Source organism: Engystomops pustulosus, chromosome 7 (assembly GCF_040894005.1).
Source record: "Engystomops pustulosus chromosome 7, aEngPut4.maternal, whole genome shotgun sequence".
Lineage (NCBI taxonomy): Eukaryota > Metazoa > Chordata > Amphibia > Anura > Leptodactylidae > Engystomops > Engystomops pustulosus.
The window spans coordinates 156,088,620-156,112,552 of NC_092417.1; the positions used below are offsets into that span (position 1 = coordinate 156,088,620).

The 23,933-nt window shown below is 44.0% G+C and overlaps 1 protein-coding gene across 2 annotated transcripts; it reads right to left on the reverse strand.

The window, feature by feature from the left end:
* Nucleotides 1-1,436: 1,436 nt before the first annotated feature.
* Nucleotides 1,437-23,320, reverse strand: GANAB (glucosidase II alpha subunit). Of its 2 annotated transcripts, XM_072118482.1 has the most exons (25): nucleotides 23,115-23,320; nucleotides 19,721-19,819; nucleotides 18,287-18,395; nucleotides 17,797-17,924; nucleotides 17,537-17,716; nucleotides 17,252-17,317; nucleotides 14,778-14,865; nucleotides 13,868-13,934; nucleotides 13,220-13,316; nucleotides 12,733-12,913; nucleotides 12,488-12,641; nucleotides 10,193-10,428; nucleotides 9,888-10,014; nucleotides 8,354-8,433; nucleotides 8,139-8,282; nucleotides 7,959-8,055; nucleotides 7,772-7,873; nucleotides 7,322-7,565; nucleotides 5,502-5,566; nucleotides 4,415-4,491; nucleotides 4,265-4,339; nucleotides 4,062-4,175; nucleotides 3,637-3,746; nucleotides 3,430-3,530; nucleotides 1,437-2,245 (listed from the first exon to the last, which is right to left on the reverse strand). In XM_072118482.1, exons 1-25 carry the CDS (start codon nucleotides 23,129-23,131, stop codon nucleotides 2,136-2,138), a joined length of 2,868 nt encoding a protein of 955 aa, XP_071974583.1. In that variant the 5' UTR covers nucleotides 23,132-23,320; the 3' UTR covers nucleotides 1,437-2,135. The 2 variants fall into 2 exon arrangements, with proteins under 2 accessions (XP_071974583.1, XP_071974584.1); XM_072118483.1 differs by lacking the exon at nucleotides 17,252-17,317 and having other exon boundaries at nucleotides 23,115-23,319.
* Nucleotides 23,321-23,933: the final 613 nt, after the last annotated feature.

Sequence of the window (23,933 nt, forward strand, 5' to 3'; positions counted from 1 at the left end):
CAGCAGTCCTGCTACTTTTGTGCTGTATGCAGACCGATTCATTATTTACATGTCTGAGCCCTGATGAATAGGAGGAGCTGCAGAAGAATAGTTACAAGTCATCCTGCTCCCTCCACATCCCTGTTGCTGTTGGTTAAGTTGGACAGTGAAGAGAGAGGCACAGTGGGTGATGCCATGAGGGCGAGCTTGAGCAGTGAGAGGAAGTTGTGTATATGAGGAGCGGGCAGCATAGTGACAACAGGGAAAGGCTGAACTATCAAAGGAGTCAAAGACACAGGTACATATACATTCAGAGACATGGCTAATGGAGCGGAATTCTTAAAAAGTGGCCAACCCCTTTAAAGACTGGTAAAACTAAATCTGTATCTGGAGCTTATATAACAAAATATGGAGGGGGGGGGGGGGGGTCAATGATGACTTGTACACCAGTTTTTTTTTTTCTTTAAGACGATAATGCAAACTACCCATGTACCCCCATCTATAGGTTGTGTATATCACCCTTCTGCCCATTTGAACTAATGTAGAAAAGCTGCAATACCAAAGACAACCTCTGACAGGGAAGGAGCAGTTTTTGAAATAAAGCAGCCATGTTTTCTAAAAATCAGGGACAACCCACTAACATGTGACATAATAGGACGTCACAGTGCTGTTTAGGAGGTATTGAGGGAGCTTCCAGGCAGAGCCCTCTCTATACTCCGAGCAACGACTACAGATGTCAACCCTTTAAATGTCTCTGGCAAATCCCACATTGATTTCTAGAGAGGGGGGAGCAATAAAATGAAAACACAATAATGAAAAAGGGAATCGGTGGGAGGGTGTAAATTAACAAATCTTGACGAAAGTGAAGCATCTTCAAATCGGACACTCATATCCAAGGGCTCGTGCTCTGGATCTTTTGGCCAGAGCCCCGAGTCAGCAGGAAAACACAATATGGGATAAGGGAAGGGGAAGAACATTGGGGGGGGGGGGGGGAACTGGGGGTAACTGCGTGGGGCACATGTCTTGAAGCACACGTTCACAAGTGGCACTAGGACAGGCTTCAGTTTCCAGTGAAATACATGCGATCGGTAATGAGCACCTTTTGTCTTGTATTGTTTAATTCCAAGGCAAACGTGTGAGCACAGCCTTGCAGTATTTGGGGAGAGTGATCGGGGCAGCAGGACAACACAGTTAGGGGATCAAAATGCAGGGCCTAATTGAGAAGATGCAGTCACCGGTGTGGTCTGTAGCTGTATATATCCTCAGTAATGTTGTTATTGGCACAACCACATGTGTGGGAGTTATGTACAGGAGGGGGCATTACTGGAAGTGCGATATATATTTATTGGGACCCGTGCCCCGGATCTTTTACCACCCTAGCAACGCCCCTGGTCATATCTCTACAGAATCCCATCACAGTCTTCACATGACATTTGATTAAAATCCATAAAAACAAGTCGATTTATATTTTTATTTCTCATTTCATCAAAACATTTTCTGATCATCGAGATGTGGATCCACTTCCCCCCAAAAAATTAGAAAAACCTTGACATGTTGTTATCTTCCTGACGTGCGCACTAGTAATAGGAAAAACAGAAGGGATTGAGGCTGACCCCAATCATAGCTACACGGGGTGTCACATTAGTGGGCTCTCTCCCTGCACCTCCTGAGGCACAGGGCAGGGGGAAGGGGGGGAATTAAAGAGCAGCTGGGGTGTCACCATTCAGTCTAATAAAACTTTCTATTAACTTGATTTCTGACATACTTAATGATGGCGGCAGCCCTGAGAATTTATTTACTAGTCATCGTATGCATCACATGGAAATCTGGAGCGGGAAGTGTCAGAAGTTGGGTAAAAGGTTGGACTAAGATGTGGGTTAAAACAAAAAATGAAGAGGAGGTCCAGTTTCTACTGATGATTCTGACATCTGCATTATCCATATATACACACAAACACATCATAAGTGCAGAAGGGCGAAACCCAAAATGTCGTCAGGCATCCATTCACACATACACTCAGCGCTATGACACTTCCCCTGGCCTCTATTCGCACATTTTGGTCCATGAATGAAGTCCACCTTACTACCGCTCTTACGTGGGGAACCAACTGCCCCTTCATCCCCCCCTTCCCCTACAGACGTGGCAGATCGGTGATGTTATCGGACAGTGATGGTGAAATCTGAAGCGATGTTAACTCCTGGTTTTCGCACGGTTATCACTGAAGTTTGTGCGTCGTAGTCAAATTCAAGCTGCAGGTCTGAAGCGCCTACATAGGAGAGGAAAGTAGTGTGAGGGTCACATCCGCAGAAAGACATCATACAGAGAATGGGTCCCTGGTGCTGGGTGACCATAATGGATCCCATTGACTTGAAAGGAGACAGTTCTCATCAGCACTCCATTTAAGTTAAAAGGGATATTCCTACTTCGGCAAATTAATGTTATTGTTTCTATGATGAAAATATTCCAATAGACTTGCTTTATCAATTCCTCTGTTTTCTCTATCTCTGATTGCGGTTATCCTATAGAAAGTTTTTAGGTTTACATCCAGTGGACAGAAATCCATGCACGGTCATTAATATCATAGAGCGTAATCAGAGCTGTGCACCCGTGAGGCCATGGCCAGATTTCTGTCCACTGGAAATAAACAATGCAGCTTTCTATAGAAGGACAGCAAGCAAAGATCTAAAAAACCCTGAGGAATTTATACAGAAAGTACATTGGCAATTAGTACAACTTCTCATTACTTGTTGATGTGCAGGCCCCAGAGGTGGGAGCCAAACCCATCTGGCATCTATATTTTCTGAATTCAGAATGTAGCTTTATAGACATATTGCCTTGTCATCAAATATGAAGAATCCACAGTCATCAGATAGAATATATAACGTAGAGTGTAATGTAGTCATGACGCGGTGCAGGTCCCAGCTCCACCCAGTTATCCCATCTTCTCACAGTCTTTGTAACATTTCTTCATAAATGAAGACTGTACTGAAGGCAAGGTGGAGGAGGTGTAACCGGGGTCATGGAAGGTCCTTAAAAACAGCATTACCCTTTTTCAATTTACTGGAAAACCCCTTTAAAATGGAGTCTGCAACATCCACCAGGTGCTATAAATCTGCAGGCAGCAGGTTGTACAGAAATTCACTGCGACTTAAAAACCTTTATTGCAATTTTCAAATTAATCCTAGTTTAATCCATATGCTAATGAAGCAGTCAGTGCAGCAGAGAGTATGCCCTCAGCTCCAGAAACACGGCTATTCCAGGCAAAACCACGTTCTTTTTCACCCTGTGTCACCCAATGCATCCAAAAACAAATCTCCTGCTCATCTGATGGAGAAGGTTGCAGTCCAGGAAGGAATAGTAGTGCTCCAGGTTCTGCGCACAAAGCCGGGTGCACCAACTGCCTCATTAGCATATAGATTCAAATAGATGGGTGTTCAGGGGAGCACTTACCTGACTGATGGAGGGTTATGCTGTTTGGCTTTGTAGCTCCAATTATCACTACTCTCTCTAACCAGGCGGGAGTCTCAAACTTTCCACTATTATCCAGGGAACTGATAAAAGACAAATGAATAAACTTAGAAAACTGATGAAAAGGTCAATTTACTAGTTGTATATTTCTGATGAAGCCTCCAATGTATTCCAGGTACTGGGCCTCACCTTGAGGTCAACTTTCCTTGGCTGAAGTTGAATTTCCTGTACAAGAACTCATTTTGCTGGTAGTTGAAGCTGTGGCCATCATCCAAGTACAGTTCACCTTCGGCTTGTCCCTAAAAAAAAACAAGAGGTAGATCCAGTGACGAATTCACACGATAGTATGCCCGCCCAGCTACGACCGGTGCGATGGAGAAGAGGAGGGATGACCCCCCCCCCCCTCTCCATAGAGAGGCACACGGGGAAAGATAGGACATGTCCCATCTTTTTGCCTCGTACGGAGCAACACGTGTGTGTGCTACGTGCGGCCATTGCCATCTATGGGGAACAATGCAGTGCAGCAAGTCAGAGGAGAACCTGGATAATACACACCAAGCAGGCCAGGTAGGTGATCACAACAATGGCCCATCCAGGACAACACAATCACTGACCTGCAGGTTCAGCGCCACATAGAGAGTAAATGGATCCTCCTGCATGCAATCTGAGGAACGTCTTGGTCGATTCTTCCGAGGGATGATGGACCCACCACGCTGAAACACTGGTATCTAGAATACAAGAAGCAGAGCGGATCCATTTATTATCTTAAGCTTAGCTTTAGATATGTTATGGTAACATGGTGTGAGATGGTACTTACAGTGCTCATGGTGACTGGCATGTACAACTTCTGAGGAGACTGGTACCGCTGATGTGTGTGCACGTCATACCAGACCTGTCAGGAGTCACAGAGTAAGTATCACATAGGACCCTCTGGATCACAGCATAGAGAAGCGACCCAACCACTTACCTCTTCAGTCCCAGGTAGATAAATCTGTACGCCCCGAGCATTGCTCTCCGTTACCGGGTGCACCAACAAGGCAGAACCTACACAGGATTAATACAGATGTATTATATAAGTATACTTCTAGGAGCCCAGTCACCAGATTGTATTCCATTAAACTATCAGCTCCCTCGGGTAGGGAATAAAATGTCCTTTATACATTTCCCTCTTATTTGAAATCTCATCCATTTACATATTATGAAGTCTCAACCGAAATCATGTGATAATATGCAGAGAAAAGTCAGATTTTGCCTGAGAGGAATTAAGCTTAGAGGCTGCAGGGTTTTATAGTACTTACAAACATTGTGTCATATTAGAGCAACAAATCTCATCTTTGTGATCACATCAGGCTTGTGGTTCTGTGATCTACAGGCAGCTAAAAACCAGCTTGAATTTCCAACTATGTCTTTAACTGCACGTATCTCTGGTTATGAGCTACACACGTGATGTGATCTGAAAGATTATATTCTTATCTTTAACCCCTTTAGGATGATGGCACATGGCATTTTTAACCTGTTTTTGGTCCGTTTTTAAGCAGTCCTTTAAAAAATGCAGGCGTTTTTGAAAAGCGCTTCCGTTTATGAAAGGTTTTACCAATTATCTTAATTAAAACTGGTCAAAAACGCATGCGTTTTTGGATGGAGCACTTAAAAACGGACCAAAAACAAGTTTAGAACGCCATGTGTGGCATCACCCTAAACGACATGTAACGTACAAGTATGTCACACGTTGTCTGGCAATGTTTGGAGAGGGCTCACAGTAGCGGAGTTCTCTTTTAGATCGATTTTAAGGCACAGGAAAACCCCTTTAAAAATTTGTCACACATCTATGGGATACGTGCTAAAGTAGTGAATGTCTATGACCTGAAGCTGCACATAGAGGACTGTGGATGTATCTCTGCTCAATCCATAAGGTGTTACAGAGATGCAAGTAATCGAACCCCCACCATGAGCCGCTTATCTCCTAAATTACAACCATAGATGGACAAAACACAGAGCAATAATAGGGCTGAGAGTATGCACATAGTATAGACAAGGAGGAGAAGAATGCTCACCCAATAAATACTGGTCATCCATAGCAAATGTGGAAACATCAGATGGAAACTCCACCCAGAGAGGCCTAAAATATACAAAGCATCGCAAGTGTTTATAGCACAAGACGACTCCAACATTTTCTTTCGAAGGAGATTTTTTTTTTATTTTTAATATATGGTAATCTTTCCCCGTTTGTAAAGGGCATTAAATATTTAGACAGAGCCTCTATTCTTCTTGTACCTGAGCAATAGCACCTCCTCACCGGCTTCTGCACTCTCCCAATGCAGGAGATCCATAGGGGAGCAGAATGCAGGATTTCTAGCAGGCATTTTTATCCAACCAAGAATTTTCAAATATACTTTCTGTATCAATTCCTCATAGTTTTTCAGATCTCTGTTTACTGTCATTCTATAGAAAGCTTCCAGTGGACAGAAATCTGACCATGGTCACACAGGTGCACGGCTCGTTATATCACAGAGAGTAATCAGAGCCATGTGATATGGTCAGATTTCTGTCCACTGGAAGTAAACATAGAAGCTTTCTATTCAGTGACAGCAAGCAGATCTATAAACCTGTCAAGAATTGATATATAAAGTGTATTGGAAAATTGTACAAACTTATTGTAATACAAGCAATAACATTTATTTGCTGTAATGCCAATACCCCTTTAAGTCATATAGGTCACATGTGATGTCACTGCTTGTCATTTCATGTGTTATTTGATAGTAAGATGCTGGCGCTTCTTCAAGAAAAGTCTTCTTAAAACGCAGTTAAAAAACAACGTGTTTTGGCTCTGAACAAGAACCTTCTTCAGGTACAGAGCATTAAGACAACATGTTCTGTACCTGACTGCGGCTCTGGTTCATATCGAGTCAAAGCACATTCTTTGTACCCGGATTATAATAAGACTTTTCTTGAAGAAGCGCCATCAGTCGGAGTATTCTTGCACATCTCACTATTGTCTAGGAAGCGGACCGCTCCAGTTGACATCGGAACTGCCTGTCTGGACAGTGTGCTGCTTTTCACTTTTATATCTGCCGTCCACCAAGATATTCGAAAGATGATCCCCTCTCCATCTCATTTATTAGAATTGTCATACGCACTACATTTGAACCCATCCCGTCTCCTAAGAACACTGACGACCTACGAATCCTGATCCAGCATGGTCCAGTTCCAGTCCATACCTACTCATGTTTTCTTTGATAAATGTTTGAGCTTTGGGATATTCAAGGCGTTTTCTAGTTATTTCCAATCCATTTAGGGTAGTCAGGGTAGAATGGATTCATCAGCAATCCAGAGGACGGGGGGGTCCTGTACTTGTTAACGTTTGGAGTGGCAGGTCGAGCAAGTGTCCTGCCAATGTAATGACTAGTATGGCAAATTGCCAGGAACAGGGGTCTCCAAGTGACTGTCTATGAGAATGTCACATATACCAGAGCGTTGTACATGGAACACTCAGAGTATTGAATGAAGCGGCAGTCCAACCATTAATGAGAACGGGACCCCCTTCTGCAGATTACTGGGGGTCCCGTTCTCAATAACGTTGAGTATCCTAGCAGTTGGTCCCTCATTGATCAGCTTATGTAAACTTGGCACAACCCCTTAAAGGGCAAGGGTTACCAGGATCCATCTAGAATTCACTTTTATGCCATTTGTTCTAAATATTATAAACTCATCATATCCCAAATATCTGTCAATACATATCAGTTTGGTTTTTTTTTTTAAATCAAAACTTTTTTTTCATTTTAGAATAAATTTTACAAACTGGGAAACGGATCAAAAAACATTGCTTGGGGTGTTCAATTAACGAAATTGTAACCCAATTGTAGTCTCAGCTCACCTCATTACAGGCTCCGCATCCCGATGTGCAATGTAGAACAGGGTGTACCAGTATGGAAGGAGAGCGTATCTCTGCAGTAAAGCCTCTCGTATAAGATCCATATTGGCTTCTCCATGTAACCAAGGTTCACGTCGAGGAGTGTCCAAGTGAGCGTGAGCCCGGAAAAACGGCTGATAGGCTCCCGCCTGATACCAGCGGAGAAGCAGCTCAGTTTCTGGGTTCTTAAAGAATCCTCCAACATCCGCTGCAAAGATCAAAGCAGAGAAATGTCTAAAAGGGGGTCACAGACAATGGGGACACATTCCACTGCTCTGACCCCACAGATTATATGGATACAGAAGATAAAGTGGTAGCCAGGTTGACATAGTAGGGAAAATGCAGATTTGGACGGAGTCATAGGGGTTGGCCTGCTCTGCAGCATTTACCAGCAACTAAAGGGTTAGTACAAACCTCCACAGAATGAGATGCCAGCTAGGCCCAAACTCAGGCACATGGGGATAGATATTTTCAAGTGCTCCCATTCAGCAGCGTTATCACCTGTCCATACGGCACCTGGATGACATAACAGCAGGGTTACATTGTACCAAATCTACATCCCACATGGAGAATTCCCACTACAAATCGCCCTAACTCTCACCGTAACGCTGTGATCCGGCAAAGAAGGCTCGAGTCAAGACAAAAGGTCTCTCCTTCCCTCCAGAGCGGTGAATCAGCCCCTCAGCGGTGGCGCGGTGCTATAAAACATACAATGAATCAGGTCACGGAGAGAACAATGGAGCATTAATAAGGAAAATCATTATAGTCTCCCCATACTCACCACGTACAGCCCATACAGATTGTGGACGTCCCGATGCTCCCAGCCGCCCCAATGAACTGCATCTTTGTGCATAGTCACTTCTGGCCCGTTGAATACAGAAGGTTCATTCATATCGTTCCAAACAAACAGGTTATCCATAGAGCCCTGAGAGGGAAGCGGGAACATCAGTAACAGAGCCACCGGACAGAAACACAAAGGATGAACGAGCGTTTTACCTCGTACTGGTCATAGGAGAACATACTGGACCACCAGGCTCGCATCTCTGGATTGGTGAAGTCAGGATAAGCAGCGGAGCCTGGAGGCAAGGAGGGTAATAAAGACATGAAAAATACATTGTACATACATACTACACACTTTATTTTTGTTTTATTGAAATTTATACAAAAACAATTTATACAGGGAAATTTCAGTAATCAATTAACATGTCAATTAAACAAACAAACAAAAAAAAAAACCCCACAAAACTGATCAATGTTTACATTGTTGGGGTATTCCCTAGTAGACCTCCAACCATAGAGCAAACCCATACCCAGTGTTTTTGCTCTTAGATGCTTATTGCACAGAGCAATGGATTATAGTTTTAGAATATATCTTGAAAGGGGCAGTCCAGAGATTCCTTATCCCTAGGTCACAGTTAGGGCATATTTCGGAAAAAAAAAAAAAATAGTTTAATAGGTGTTATAAAGTTTTCATACATTAACAAAAATCAAAACCTCCTATCTTCTGGCGCTAATAACTTTTTTCAAACTTCGGTGCATGGAGCCATGTGTGGTGTAATTTTTGCGACTTGATGACAGTACAACCTTATAATCACCAAGTATTAAATTTTTAATATTTTTAAAAATGTCCGTTACGTGGTTAACCGCTGGGAAAACCCGTTATTATATTTGGTGGACCTTTTGGGTCGCAGCACTACCCAACATGTTTATGATTTACTATTTCTAACAGTTCTAGGGAATGGGGGCAATTTGAATATTTAGGTGTTAGCTGCAATATGGAACAAACGCCCACCTAACATGGAGAGGGCTCAGCCTATGAGCCCTCTCCATACACCCGCAGCTGACGTGTGACGTACAGATACGTCACACATCGGTAAGGGGTAAAAAGTCTTTTGGTCCCCCAGATGAACCTTTTGCTTCTTTTAAGCCTGTAGCCCACTAGTGAGTTTGGTCCTAAAAACTCTCGATGAATTATCGGGCCCAATCATAGTCACTGATCTGAACTCAGCATTGCCATTCAACGATTCCAGGTTCAGTCCAGGATCGGTAAATCCTGAACAGAGAACAAGCCAGACTCGCTTGTAGGCAACGAGCTTTAGTCAGTATCCTACATATCAGACTCCTATACCATCACGCGTAACGCTACAAGATTTTTCCCACATTTTTTTAAAACACAAAAATACAATATTTTATGGTTCAACAAAATATTAGACATTGCACATCTATAGTATGAGATACAGGTAACATTGTGGTAACTGCGGTGCACATAAAGTAGTAGCTCATACTCGCAGTAGTTCATGCAATGAGGAACACCAATACAATATTTAAAGATATGTCACTAAGCCGATCCAGAACATATGTGCCCCTAATATATTAAGGACATATTTTCTTTATATCTTTTAAGAGACTGAAAAAGCCTTTGCAAAACACATTAACAGATGTGACAGATCCATGGAAGAAGTTTATGTGCTCAGGAAACCCCTTTAATGTAACCTCATACCTGTAGTGTGCAGTCACAGATCCGACTTACCTGGCCAGCACCATCCCTCGTAGTCGCTGCCGTCTTTGGTTTTGATATAGAAATTACGAGACCGAATCTCGCTGTGGATCCGATATGCGCTGTCTACTTTTATGTGGGGGTCAACAATGGCCACCATCTGCATAAAAAAAATAAAAATAAAATTATACCGAAGAAAAACAAAAAAAAAAAAAACAAAAAAAAAAAAAAAAGGGGTTAGTGCCTAATGTGTGAAACTCAAGTCTTGCAGCTCACAAGCCATAAGACTCTTTCTAGTTGTGGTGGTTTAAACAAAATATGGGAAAAGACCGGCTCACCTTCCTCCTCTTCTCTTTCAATCCGGTCAGCATATTTTTTGGAGTGGGGAATTTGTGAGGGTCCCAAGTAAAATATCTCTTCCCGTCGGCATGCTCGATATCTAACCAGATGACGTCATAGGGAAGATCATGTTCGTCGAAGCCGGCATCTACATTACGCACATCATCTTCATCGTTGTAGTTCCATCGGCACTGGTGGTATCCCAAGGAAAAGTATGGCGGCAGGGCCTGGGTACCTTTGGAAAGATAAATAATAGAGATAGAACTGGTTTAAGAGACCTTCAGCTCCCAACAGCAGAGATGCCCAAATCAGACATAAATCATAGATGTACTAATCAGTATCATACAAAATTAAATCAGAGAGGAAGGTAAAAACTTTCCACACAACTTTCCACACTTTGAAAGGGGTTGCCCCAAGTCTAAGTGTTCCCCGATATGCTCAGGATCCTTGTGTTCAGACTCAAAAACTGGGGTCCACTTTATGCTACATACATTCTCTATGGGAGTGGTGGAGATATAGGCCCACATTTATCAAAAACAGCACAGTGTAAAGTGCAGAGGGACTCAAATTGTGGTACATGTTCTTCACAAATCTAGCGCCCCCTGCACTGCTCCGACAGAGTGCACCAACTTTCTATCGGGCTGAGCATTATAAAATGTCGCAAAAAAACGTGCAAACTCCGCAGGGGCTTTAATAAATCTGAATCTTAGAGTGAAGCAAACTTAATTCCTTCCTTTTCCCTAGCCATTTTCAGGAAGGATGACGTCTAGGGGTTGTCTAGAGTATGAAAAACATGGCTGCTTTCTTTCAAATACAGCTCCTCTCCAGACCATGAGTATTGTGTGGTACATTTCTATACAGGGGAGCTGCAATAAAAGCACAAACCAGGGTCACATGTGGCACAGTTTTTGACATATACAAGACATGCTGACATCAATGCAATTTTATTATATTGTATTCTATGGTATTGCTCTGTACATAGACTTTATAAGGGCGATTTATCATAAGTCTCAGAGCAGAACTGTCCTAGTTGCCCATGGCAACCAATCAGAGCTCAGCTTTAATTTTCCTACAGCTGTTTATAAAAGGAAAGCTGAGCTCTGATTGGTTTCAGTTTTACCTCAGAACAGTACAGACTCTAAACAGTTTTACCTCAGATAATTGATGATAAATCTCCCCCTATGCATCTACATTGTCGGTGAATTGTAAGAGTTAACATTTAGCTTTTCACCAATAAATGAAATTCTAAAAAATGATATGGCAGTTTTTTTTTCTTTTGAAAGAAAGCAGCTATGTTTTGCAGCCACCAGGAAACGTATGTTTAATCCACATTGATTGAAAGAAATCAACCACTACAAGATTAAAATAGCTTCCGAGATATGAGGGGTGGTCTCGCAGGACCTCAGCACGTGAGCATAACAGTATTTCGATATTACACAAGAATGATCTGAAATGACACATGAAATCATAGTAGGAATTTCCTGCACCCATTTTGCTGGTGAAATAATAACTATGTCAGACAGGGGAAGACAGATGTGGCAAAACTAGACAGACAGGACAAGGAGGGGGAGGAAATGGGGGGGGGCGGGAAATACAGAGGGGCTTCCTAATCATCTCTCTGATGTACTTAAGCAATGTTACGCACCCACAACTCTTTATAGTTTTAGATAAATAAATCCTGAAAGGCAGGGGTAAATTGATATTCCAGGGAGCCCAGGCCACATTTGCTTTTCCCGGGTCTGGGGAGTCGTCTGCCACCAGCTCCTCCATCCTACGTATATTTTGTAGGATGCCGAGGGATCACCGTACTTGCTGCTGCGAGGAAGTGGCAAAAGACTTTTTTTGATGGAGGAGATGGTGCCCAGCAATACCGAAAGGAGAGCGACCTGTGAGCTGAACTGTACAGTCCTATCAAAAACCCTGCTGTAAGTGTCAAACAAGTCGACAGAAGACCTGAACCACCGAACATCTTCACCAGATGTGTAGGATGAATCCCACCTCCAGCAGATCTCAGAGACTCCTGGATAGATTCTGTGGAGCGTGAGGGGACACTTGTACCACCATGAGAGAATCTTAAAGTTTTTCACCGGGAAACTCTTTTAGCTTAAGTTTTCCCCCAAATCCCTTCCCTTCCTTGGTTGAATATGTGTGAACAAAATATGTAATTGGCATAGACCGGCAGAAGAATCCCAGAGCCCAATTGATGACAAGGCATACATCTTGTCCTAAATTAGACTGATACAAGAAGATATTAAGACATAAAGAAAGTACATGATGTAGTGTGTATCTAGTACCTGTGAGGCTGGCATACTGCTTAAATACATCGCTAGGTGAAGGCCCAAGTAGAATGAACACATCAATGATTCCACTCTCCGACATCCAATGCACATCTGTCTGTGGGGTCTCATCGCCACCCTGCAAGTACTGGAGCATCTTCCCAAGAAGGGTCTGGGTCAAGTTTAAAAGGCAAAGAGAGGGTTACAAGACAGTTTCACTCATGTTATAACACTCTCACACTAGACAACCTGATAAGTCTTACCTTGCCGGCTGTGTTGGAGCTGATATCTACCCACGTTTCAGCTGCATTGAGCCAAAATATACCCAGAGTGTGCTGAACATTGTGTGCTATCATGAGGGGGACAGCGCCATACAAAGCCATGGTGTTATACAGCTCATACTGAAAGACGTCCAGGTTGTAGAGACGGTAAGGATCTGTGTTCCTACAAAACGGTAATTCAGAAATGTGATCAACATTGCAGATTTTACCATTATTTTGAAATAAACTATAATTCATTTCTGCTGGGACCCCATCAAACCCCTCAGTGCGGAGACCCCCACAGATCACAAAACCCCACTGATCAGTTGAAGAGGTGGGAAAACTCCTTCAACTCCTTTTAATTGGTAAAGCGCTAATACTTGAACTGCCTTCGATATCTGGAAAAATTTTTATGTACAGAAACAGGGCGAAAAAAAATTAAATAATACTATATCATATTATTAAAAAAAAAGTGTGTAGAAAATCTCACTCTGTTGTTCGTAGTCTAAGGTTGTCCGCATGTTCTGGAATCCCATAGACGTGTTCAAATCCCGGTAAAGAGAAATCAAGACCCACTGAGGAAGGACCTATACGAAATACACAAGTCAACTATAGAGAGTCCGGCCAGAAGTCACTGCAGCCTTATCAATTCAATTACATGTATGAGAACAAATAAGCTAATTTCCATCATAGAGCAAATGTGGCAGAGACCATAAAAGGTCCATGTAGATGGGCATTATTAATGGATCCAGAAACCTAGGCGTCTCCTAAAAGCTCCTGGCTTAGTTTATGGGATAGTAATGATAAATTCATATCTTCTCTTCTAGTGACCCAAACCAGGAGTGGTCAGAACACACAGAACAGGTTCAAGTCTTTCCAGAGACGATACAAGACTATTCATCCGGTAGGAAATGTACAGTCCGGCTGCTGATCCGTCCGTAATGGATCAGGGGGCTATACAGAGGTAAAGTATAATTGAAAAGTCCTGTGTGTTGCACCACTCCTGATTTTCCATCAGTTATTTTGAGCCAATAACTGGAGATGTGATCTAGGTCCAACTCTGTTGAGACCTCTATTAAACACATCTGGCATTCTACTAGCAGAGGTAAACATATTGATTTCCAGCCATCATCCTTACCATTAGGTTTACTGTCCGTATGAGTTTTAAAAGTTTCTTCCCACATTCCCGGCTCATCCTCTTCTTCCTGGCAGAGAACACAATGAGGAAAAGTCATCATACTAACCAAGCGGAGCACTGGTCAAAGCAGTGGATCTGTCACTTTAAGATGATGCCCTTAAATTAAACCTACCATGAGGCATCTACTATCAGAAGTAGATCTATCGGTAGATTCCTCCTGCTGCCTCTGCCCAGATCTGTAATTTAATAATTCTTGAATCTAACCTAACTTGTTACAAAACTTTATTTTGATAATATGTAAACTGCAGAGGCTACTGGGGCGTGTAGTAGCCCTCCCAGACACTGGGAGCTAATGCTAGTCCACGCCCCAGTAGCCTCTGCAGTTAATTTACATATTTTCAAAAGAAAGGTTTTTTTTTTAACAAGTTAGTTTCCAGGATTATCACATTACAGATTAGGGTAGAGACAGGCAGAAGGAATCTTCCATCAGAGCTACTTCTGATAGTAGATTCCTCATGGTAGGTTCTCTTTAAGAAGGAAAATTTCAATCAATGGGGGTACATGACCTCCAAACATCAGATGTTTCCAGTAGTCTTAGGTAATGGGTGGAGTTGACCCAGCTCAGGTACTAAAACTCATTTTACTTTAATGTGAGCCGGGCTGCAGTACCGTTGCATAACCAATAATCAGATCATGTAGTCAACTGCATGTAGCGCCCGCCACTGTGCAGTTCTGGTGCAGTGTCTGACCCACAATGATTGAATATTGATAACCTATGACAACGATAGGTCATCAATGCCAAAAATATGGAAAACCCCTTTAAAATCAGAAAGAAAGACCAGCATATTCACATTTGTATTTCTTTATAGAACAGAGTTATTTTCCGTATACATCCCACCCTTTCTCTCACCTTTTTGCTCACTTCTTCTTTCGCCGTTTCCTCCTCTCCTTGATTTTCATCATCATTTCCAGCGGGTTCATCCGTCTTCTCTGAGTCACTACAAGCCGAACAGAGACGAGGGGTGAGGAGTGACGCTTCCAGGAGGTGGGGGGATATACAGAAACAGAGGCAAGGTAGAGAGGAGGGAAAGGATTAGAAGATGAAAGGGAATGTGATGATGATGCAGGGATGTGTATGACTATCTGAAGGTATCTACACTAGTATCACTACTGCTATACTACAGAAACATCTACAACAAGGTCTCTCTACTGACCACCAAGCACAAAGAGTATCTGAAACTTTATATTACCCACAACTATTAAGTGTTAATATGTTACACTTGCTACAGTCATTAAAGCTAAACTCCGTCACCAGATTTTACCCCAGTCAAGCAGAAGCCCCCCACCAGTAGGTCATGAAATGTCCTTTATACAATTCCTTTCTTTATGTGACATCTCACCCATTTACCTATATAAAAAATTAAAAAAAATTCCCCAGTGTCATGTGAAAAAGGACAGAGAAGAGTCAAATTTTGCCTGAGAATCAAGTTTAGAGGCTGCATATGTCTCCTTAGTTCCATAGCACCTAGAAATACCCTTTTGAAAACCTAAAAATCTTATCTTTCAGATGAAATCAGGCTTGTGGTTCTGTAATCTACAGAACCAAAGATACAAGCAAAGACATAGTCACAAACCGGACCTTTATCTACAGCTCACATTTCTAACTGTGTCTTTAACTGCCTGGATCATGTTCTGTAGCTCACAGAAGCAAATCAAAAAAGAAGAAATTCTTATCTTTAACCAAAATAGAGGCATCTATGGTGATTCTGCCCCTTCCAGCCTAAAAAGTGACTCATCTCAGTCCAGAAAGTGACTCATCTCAGCATTCTGTACATTCTTTAGTGATGGTGACTACAGAAGCTAAGCTCCCTGACATTTGAATAAGAACTGAGATGCAACAGTCCATCTAGGAAAATACACTGAGGCTACATGGACATGACCATCTTTTCAACCCTATTGTTTTTCCATGGAAAAATATGGAAAATCATTTGACTTTATCCAAGTGAATTGTCATTCGTCCGCTAGTCTTTCAGTGGAGACTTCTCCACTTCTCCCTTCTCCATCAGACCGCATGTTATGCCTGGGATCCGACCCCTGTGAGCACACAGTCATGTGCATGTAGCCTGAAAGGAGCAGTCTCCTTCTGGCATCATATACTTTACTATAAACACCCAATTGGTGCGAGGGATTGGGTTAAAATTCAGTTAAAGGGGTTGTGCAACTAATATTTATTCCCTATGCACAGAATATGGGCTAAATACATGATCTTCCAATGGGATGGAAGATCAATAGATTGCAATTCCCCATTATCTGCCTCTGACATCCAGTTTACGTCCGTGCCGGAGAAGTCTCAGAAATCAATGGAGCACAAGACAGCTGAACACCTGGGGTCCAGAGAAGATAAGGGGAAATTATAATCCCACATATTGCTCATTGTTTGGCCAAGACCACCCTCCCCCTGCAAATATACATTTATCCACTATTCTATATTATTAATGAAACAACCCCTTTAATAACCCATTTTAAGAATTGAATATGTCAGTCTTGGTGAAACCTTCTAATACAAGCTCCTCTACAAGATTTCTAGATGCTTGCTTCAGTGATCAAATTCTAGGTTTGGTGTTCAATTTATGTTAGTTAATCTTAAAGGGAACCTGTCATCAGCAAGTGGCCTAATAAACCACTACCAGAATGTTGTCAAGCAGCGTAATACATACTAGTTTTTGTTTCATTCATGGCCCAGTGTGGTGGCATTAGCCAGAAAATAAACTTTGAAGTGAGGTGTAAATTGGTTGTATAAAGTCAAGGAGGCGGAGAGTTTAACACTGAAGTCAGGGTAGGGAGCTATAAACACCTCCTACTCTGTGATTGTCATTGTGCATTGGACTAATTACAGTGAAGAGGCTTTCTGAGGAAGAGAGAGCTTGACTTCAGTGTTAAAATCTCCGCCTCCTTGACTCTATACAACCAATATACAACTCGCGTCAAAGTTGATTTTCTGGACGATGCCACCACACTGGGACATGAAAGAAACATGATCTGGAGGGTGTTCAGTTTCTTCACAACATAGTGTTAGTAGTGTATTAGGTCAATTTCTGCTGACATGTTCCCTTTAAAGGGGTTTTCCATAACAGATAGCTGATTAATAACTGATCATGGGAGTGTGTGGGGTATAATTGCCAGGACTCCTCCACCTCCCCCATGATCAGCAGAACCAGGGACCCCTTAGCTGTAATCTGATGCCAATTTTCAGCAAAAGCTGATTATATGAACAATCCAATACAAAATATAACAAGCGCAGGATGACAACCCCTTAAAGCCAAAGCTCAGGTACAAGTCAGTCATGTGTAGGAGTCAGAGTTTGCAAGCGGGATCAATGATTACCTAGAGAAAAGATTCTTCACTTTATGCCACATGTTACCGACAGCGCTACTAACTTTAGCCGAGAGACTGGGAGGTGATGGGGCAGGAGAGGAGAGGGCAGAAAGAAAAGCGGATGGGGCATAGAGCAAAAAAGAAAGAAAAACACATTTCAGTTTCAATTCCCAAGAATAAAAAATGTGAACCCACCAACCCATTATCTAAATTCATGAGATTTCTACTGAATGCCAGGCCCACAATTACAACCCGGTCCCTAGAAACCCCTAGCGGATCCCCCATATTACTTACGTGTCTTTCCTTTCTCGTAACTGCTCGAAGTAAAGTAACCCCCGAGAGTTTACACTCAGGACCAGATCCTGTCCTGCCAGGATATCCAAACGGAAAGGTGACCCCGTCACCAAAAGCTTGTGCTCGTCGCTCCCCAAGGACAATTCCAGGGTATTGTCATCCTGCCCAGTTACCTGCAGGCTGGCCAAATAACCAGAGACTTTAGTAATATGACAAGAGAAAGGCAAAGGCACTTCGTACATCATTGTGGGTGCACTTACTTTTCAGGGGTGGGTGTTCCAACAAGCACATCGGGGACCTCATAACGGGGTTTTAGAGGCTTGAGCTCATTGATCTTTATACGGGTCATGTTTCCATGGAGTCCAAAGACTTCGAGAAGAAGAGACACCTGGAAAGGAATGGATCCTTAGTTATACAACTCCGGAGATTTAATTGATTCTATCGTAATCTTGAAGGTGACTGTATTGTTAGAGGAGTATGACGCTTGGATCCCCTACAGTTTAAAGCAGTCCCTAAACTGTAGTGGTGTCCTGTCCAGGAGATGTGTGGAGCTCAGTCAATTACATCCATTAGACAGTATGGTGGTCAGCAGACTGAAGAAGGCACATAGTCCAACCATGTGGTCTCTTCTAAACATCGATTATCCCTTTAAATCGATAAAAAGTGCTCCATATGCTCCATACACCCCAAACAGTAGCTCAGCGATGGCTCACTGACCCCACACCCCTGACCTCTACCAGGTCCAGTTACCTGCGTCTTGTCATTTATGAGCTGGATTTCAAGTTTGTCCGCAGTCAGTTTCGCACTTCCGAGCAAAGCGCGATACGAAGAGGATCCTGGCTCCAGTTTGCGCTGGCGTCTAGAGGAAAGTTACAAGTTACATCACTGCCGTTTGCATAATCCGTGAAGGTTCCATCACCAAGACCCCCACCGATCAGCAAGTTAGGCCCTATCCTTTGGATTAAGGATCAGGATTGTAAAGTAAACACCACCATGGTGGGTGTGCCGCCTCTGACGGGATCTGCTCTTCTGCTTCTTATGACCTTGTTTTTTACAAAAAAAAAAAAAAAGTATGCAAATGAGCTTGAGGGGCTCCAGGCTCCATTAACACCTATGGAGTCTGGAGCCCCTCAGGCTCATTTGCATGTAGTCCTTCATTCTTGTGGTAGATGCACTTTAAAAACAAGGGCATCAGAACCTAAAAGAGCAGATCCTGCCAGAAGGGGCACACACCAGTATGCTAGTCCCTTAAAATGAGTTGTACCAGGTTATTTAAAGGGACTAGCATGCTGGTGTGTGCCCCTTCTGGCAGGATCTGCTCTTTTAGGTTCTTATGCCCTTGTTTTTAAAGTGCATCTACCACAAGAATGAAGGACTGCATGCAAATGAGCCTGAGGGGCTCCAGACTCCATAGGTGTTAATGTAATGGTATTGGACCTGGAGCCTGGTGATAGATGTCCTTTAACTTACCAAGTTGTACCAAGTTAGGAAGTTAAAGGACATCTACAACCAGGATAAAAGGCTGTATGCAAATGAGCCTGAGGGGCTCCTGGTTCAATAACATTACATTAACACTTATGTAGTCTGGAGCCCCTCAGGGTCACTTGCATACAGTCCTTCATCCTGGTGGTAGATGTCCTTTAAGGTGATCAGTAAAGGTCCTACTACTTGGAGAAAACAGGACCCCCATTCTCCACATTGCTAGGGGTCTTAGCAGTCAGACCCTCACCAATCAGCTTTTCTGATACATAGGGGCCAACATGAAAACTTGGTACAACCCCTTTAAACTTAAACATATCTATACTTTGCTGTGAATGGGATCATTCTACATACGGAGATAGTGTAAGGTCTGTATGAGGCCGCGCAATTCTGTGTCTAAATGTTCGGTGAAAGTATTTACAAGATCAATTTACAAAAAGTGAACTAATTGTTTTCCTGACCACAATAGAACATCCATGTAGTAGATGGCGCCTGTAACTGCTGTGTGGTTTGGGCCTGTGGTTTCCCTTAGTATATTGTCTTTCAGGCTGTGATTAAGTCATTTACACTATGTAGTTAAACAGGAAACGCTAATTCCTGAACACGGACAAAGCAGTAAAGGGCTGAACGTAAAGCGCCGTCCTACAGGGTGTAGACACATGTATACTATTTATATATAGGCCACCTATGGGACAATATACTGACTTGCAGAATGAGCTCTGTTCACATGTCTTGAAGTTGCTCCTATCGACACTCAGGCCCGGAGTAAGACAGACCGAGAACACGAGAGAAAGTCCGAGGAGCCTGGAGGAGAGAGGAGGAGAAAGACCCCATTACACAATGCAAAGAGAACCAGTTATTGGGAACATTACTTTAAGGGGGTTTCCATACGGTCACAGAACCTGCTTCGCCTAATGAAAGCAAAGGAAGTGCCACCCCATGGCCCGAGGAGGCCACTCATTGCCCAAATCGGGTCCCCCCCCCCCCCCCTTATATAATTCCTATTGCAGTCTCATGTGAGATATAATTGTGCTGAGTCAGACTACACAGGGTTTAAGCAGAGTTTTTCAGCACAAAAAAAATTTACTGAAAAACTAAAAATAAAGTCAAGACTCAGCTTTCCGACGACCCCCTGCTGGTCTTATCTTCATCTTTGAAAAGGGGGGGGGGGGGTCAGTCGGAAAGGCGAGTTTTTACTTTATTTGTAGGAATTGGGCAGGCCGACCACAGGGGCAGGCCAACCGACTAGCTATATACTGGATGTGACCAATGCCTTTCCCACTCCAGGCTTATACTTGAGTCAATACGTTTTTCCCACTTTTTATTGGCAAAATTAGGTAGCACGGCTTATATTCGGGTCGGCTTATACTGGAGTATACACAGTAGAAGAAGTATACTGGCGGAAGGAATAACTTTCTATCAACATATCACATTGCAATACTCCTAAGCCAAGCCGCTAAACATTTCCACCTCGAGGGCGAATGACAGGAACAGGAAGTATTTAATGATCTTTGTCAAAACCGTAATGGGAGTCTGTTAGTAGTTATAATCAAACAAAAAGGAAGACCGTTATGCATTGGCCATGAGGATCTATAGAACATTTGCCTTGTTAGTAGCAGCAGGACTATGGAAAAAAAGGCCTTATATTCCAGGATTGTAGCTGGACTTAAGGTACTCCTATGCAAGATCTCTACACTGAACACGGCAAGGCACGACACTCCCTTTTGAATAAGAGCTGTAGCAGGCTTCTGGTTAGATATTGCTGACAAGTGGAGGAGCTGGCGGGCAGTTTGAAAGTAGAGATTAAAGAACACAGCAGTGTGAGGACACTCACCCAGTGCTCCAAAGTCAGCTGCCAGGAAGCTACAGCACATAGCAAGCTGAGGATCATAAGGCAAATATTCAATATCATATTTTACTCAATTTAGAGCTTTCTGACAATGACAACAGCACGTAGCCCGAATGTCACATTCTGAACACTCAGCCTGGGACGGGACTCCAAGCATCATAGTTCTATCTAACGGAAAGAGTCCTTCCACCCCAGCAGGACAACCACACGGAACTAAACAAGATTTTCATTCAGTGTCACTCTCTCTCTGGGACTCCTTGCATCCTATATCACTATGATGCTTGGAGCCCCGCCCTCTGCACTGTGGTCAGTCTGTGATAAGCAGTAGCACTTATCTGCAGTCATAGATTTCAGCATTGATCAAAGGATCCGATTGTACTTGTTGCAAGAGCAAAGATTTCCACGATCCCTGTTCAGAGTTGGCAGCAGGTGGATAGCAGGAAGTTACATCCATGTGAACAGGTCCTTACTGTTTACACAGGAGGAGGGGTTATTTTTTTATGCTCTAGTAAAAGGAAAGACTTGGGAATTACCATTTAATAGCATTAAAGGAAACCTACCCCTTCCGATGGTGGGTATTAGCTGCAAATGCCGTGCACCAGCTCAGGGTGGGCTGGTGCCGGCGCTTATTTTTGTTATGTTATTAAATAGATGTAAAGCGTTGAAACGCTTTATTAATTTTTATATAGGAAGTGGCTTCACCGCACCGTGGTCCGCGCACCATGCACGCCACCACTTTGTGCGCCACGGTGCAGTGAAGCTACTTGTATATAAAGATTAATAAAGCGTTTAAACGCTTTACATCTATTTAATAACATAAAAATAAGCGCCGGCAGCAGCCCACCCTGAGCTGGTGCACGGCATTTGCAGCTTATACCCACCATCGGAAGCGGTAGGTTTCCTTTAAGCAACTATTACTGTGTTCAGGTGACATGGGTGGGTATCCACCCTCCACAGGGGGTCTCTCCCAGGAAGGGCAGGTGATAATTATCCTCCACACTCCCACAGTCCTGACATACCTAGTTCTGGAAGAAAATTTCCCTGACAAAATGTATTTGCCCACCGCATCACCGCGTTAGAGGGGGACAAATCTAAACAGTACATCCAGCCCACCAGGGGATGCCCAGGCATAGCACGCTGCTGGCTCAGAGGGAGGCAAACCTACAAAGCACCACCTACCCACCAGGGGATACCCAGGCCTACTGCACTGCTGGCTCAGAGGGGACAAACATACAACGCACCGCTAGGGGATGCCCAGGCCCACCGCACTGCTTGCTCAGAGGGAAACAAACCTACAAAGTACCACTGGCCCACCAGGGGATGCCCAGGCCCACCACTGGCTCAGAGGGGGGACAAACCTACAAAGCACCACCGGTCCACCAGGGGATGTCCAGGCCCACTGCACTGCTGTCTAAGGGGGACAAACATACAAAGCACCGCCAAGGGATGCCAAGGCCCACTGCACTGCTTGCTCAGAGCAGGAAAAACCTACAAAGCACCGCTGGCTCAGAGAGGGACAAACCTACAAAGCACCACCAACCCACCAGGGGATACCCAGGCCTACTGCGCTGCTGGCTCAGAGGGGAAAAACATACAAAGCACCACCAGGGGATGCCCAGACCCACAGCACTGCTTGCTCAGAGGGGGAACAAACCTACAAACCTACTCGCCCACCAGGGGATGCCCAGGCCCACCACTGGCTCAGAGGGGGACAAACCTACAAAGCACCACCAGCCCACCAGGGGATGCACTGGCACACCACGCTGCTGGCTCAGAGGGGCAGAAACCTACAAAGCACAACCAGCCCACCAGGGGATACCCAGGCCTACTGCTCTGCTGGTTTAAAGGGGGAGAAACATACAAAGCTCCACTGGCCCACCAGGGGATGCCCAGGTCCACCGCACTGCTGGCTCAGAGGGGACAGAGGTAACTGTATCATTGATCATTCTGATTAGTGATGGGATCACTTCCTTATTGATGATAAAGCAAATCTCTTCACTCTGTTACATAAGCACAAGGCTGAGGATGATGGGGGTAGTGATCACATTCACAGCAGCTAGGATCCAGCAGCAGGCTCAGCTCTCCACTTCTCTACTGACACAGGAAGAATGCTCCAGCAGCCTGGCGCGAAACTACAACTCCCAGCATGCCGCAGTTATAGGCAGACTACCATTATGACGGCTATAGGGAGTAAGGTCCATACATCGCCCCCATTGTATAATCCAGCCTCTCTATTGGGCCCGCTCTCACCTCCGCACCGCCGCCATCTTGGATCCGTTCCGACCTCCGACCCCCCCGGTAGCCGGCTCTCTGACAGAGGCCACGCCCAACACTTAACACGTCACCGCAAGTTCTAACGCGTAGTCCAGGACACGTCAAAGCGTATGATTGGCCTGTACAAGATCAGTTAGGAACGCCACGCCCATAGCAGTAGCTAGGCGTGACGTCACCGCCCGGCAGAGTCTACAGCGAATAGGGGAAAAGGAAGAGATCCTGTCACGTGACTGGAAGCCACTGGGCGGGAAAAAGGGGGAAGACAAAGAGGGGAGGGGCGTGTTCAGACAGTAAAGGCGGGGCTTACAGACCCGACCGCGTGTGATAGTGTCCTTTCACTAATGTCTACGTCATCACTGCCTCAGACTGGCTGCTGACGTCACCGGTGCAGTGATTACATGAAGTGTGACGTGTATTCTGTGACCAAACCCCGCAAAAATCTGAATTCAGTTTTTAGTGGGGGGTCCACACTACAGTTCATATCAATTTGCGCTACTGTTAGCATGGATAGCGCTTATTAGCTCATTTCAAGGGATTTTTAGTGAATAGTGAAATCAACCACAATGCTAAAAAAATAAACATCGTCTTTCCCCATTCCCACACTGTGACCCTACTAATTTGCATCAAAATTTGGCCAATAAGTGTCGGTGGTGACCACTGTCACCCACGGGATAGGGCCTTACTTGGTGATCAGTGGGAGTCTCAGTGCAGAGACCATCGCTTATTGCGAAAACGAGGGGTCCGACCCACCCCTCGCCGTCCCTCCGACTAATGGAGCTGATGGCCACGCATGAC

Coding starts and splice junctions, on each gene's coding strand:
- GANAB (XM_072118482.1), bottom strand. Junction 18,396..19,720: donor GAACAGAGCTCATTCTGCAA/GTCAGTATATTG, acceptor ACTTTCCTCTAG/ACGCCAGCGCAAACTGGAGC. Junction 14,866..17,251: donor GTGAAGAATCTTTTCTCTAG/GTAATCATTGAT, acceptor TTCGGCTTGTAG/TGACTCAGAGAAGACGGATG.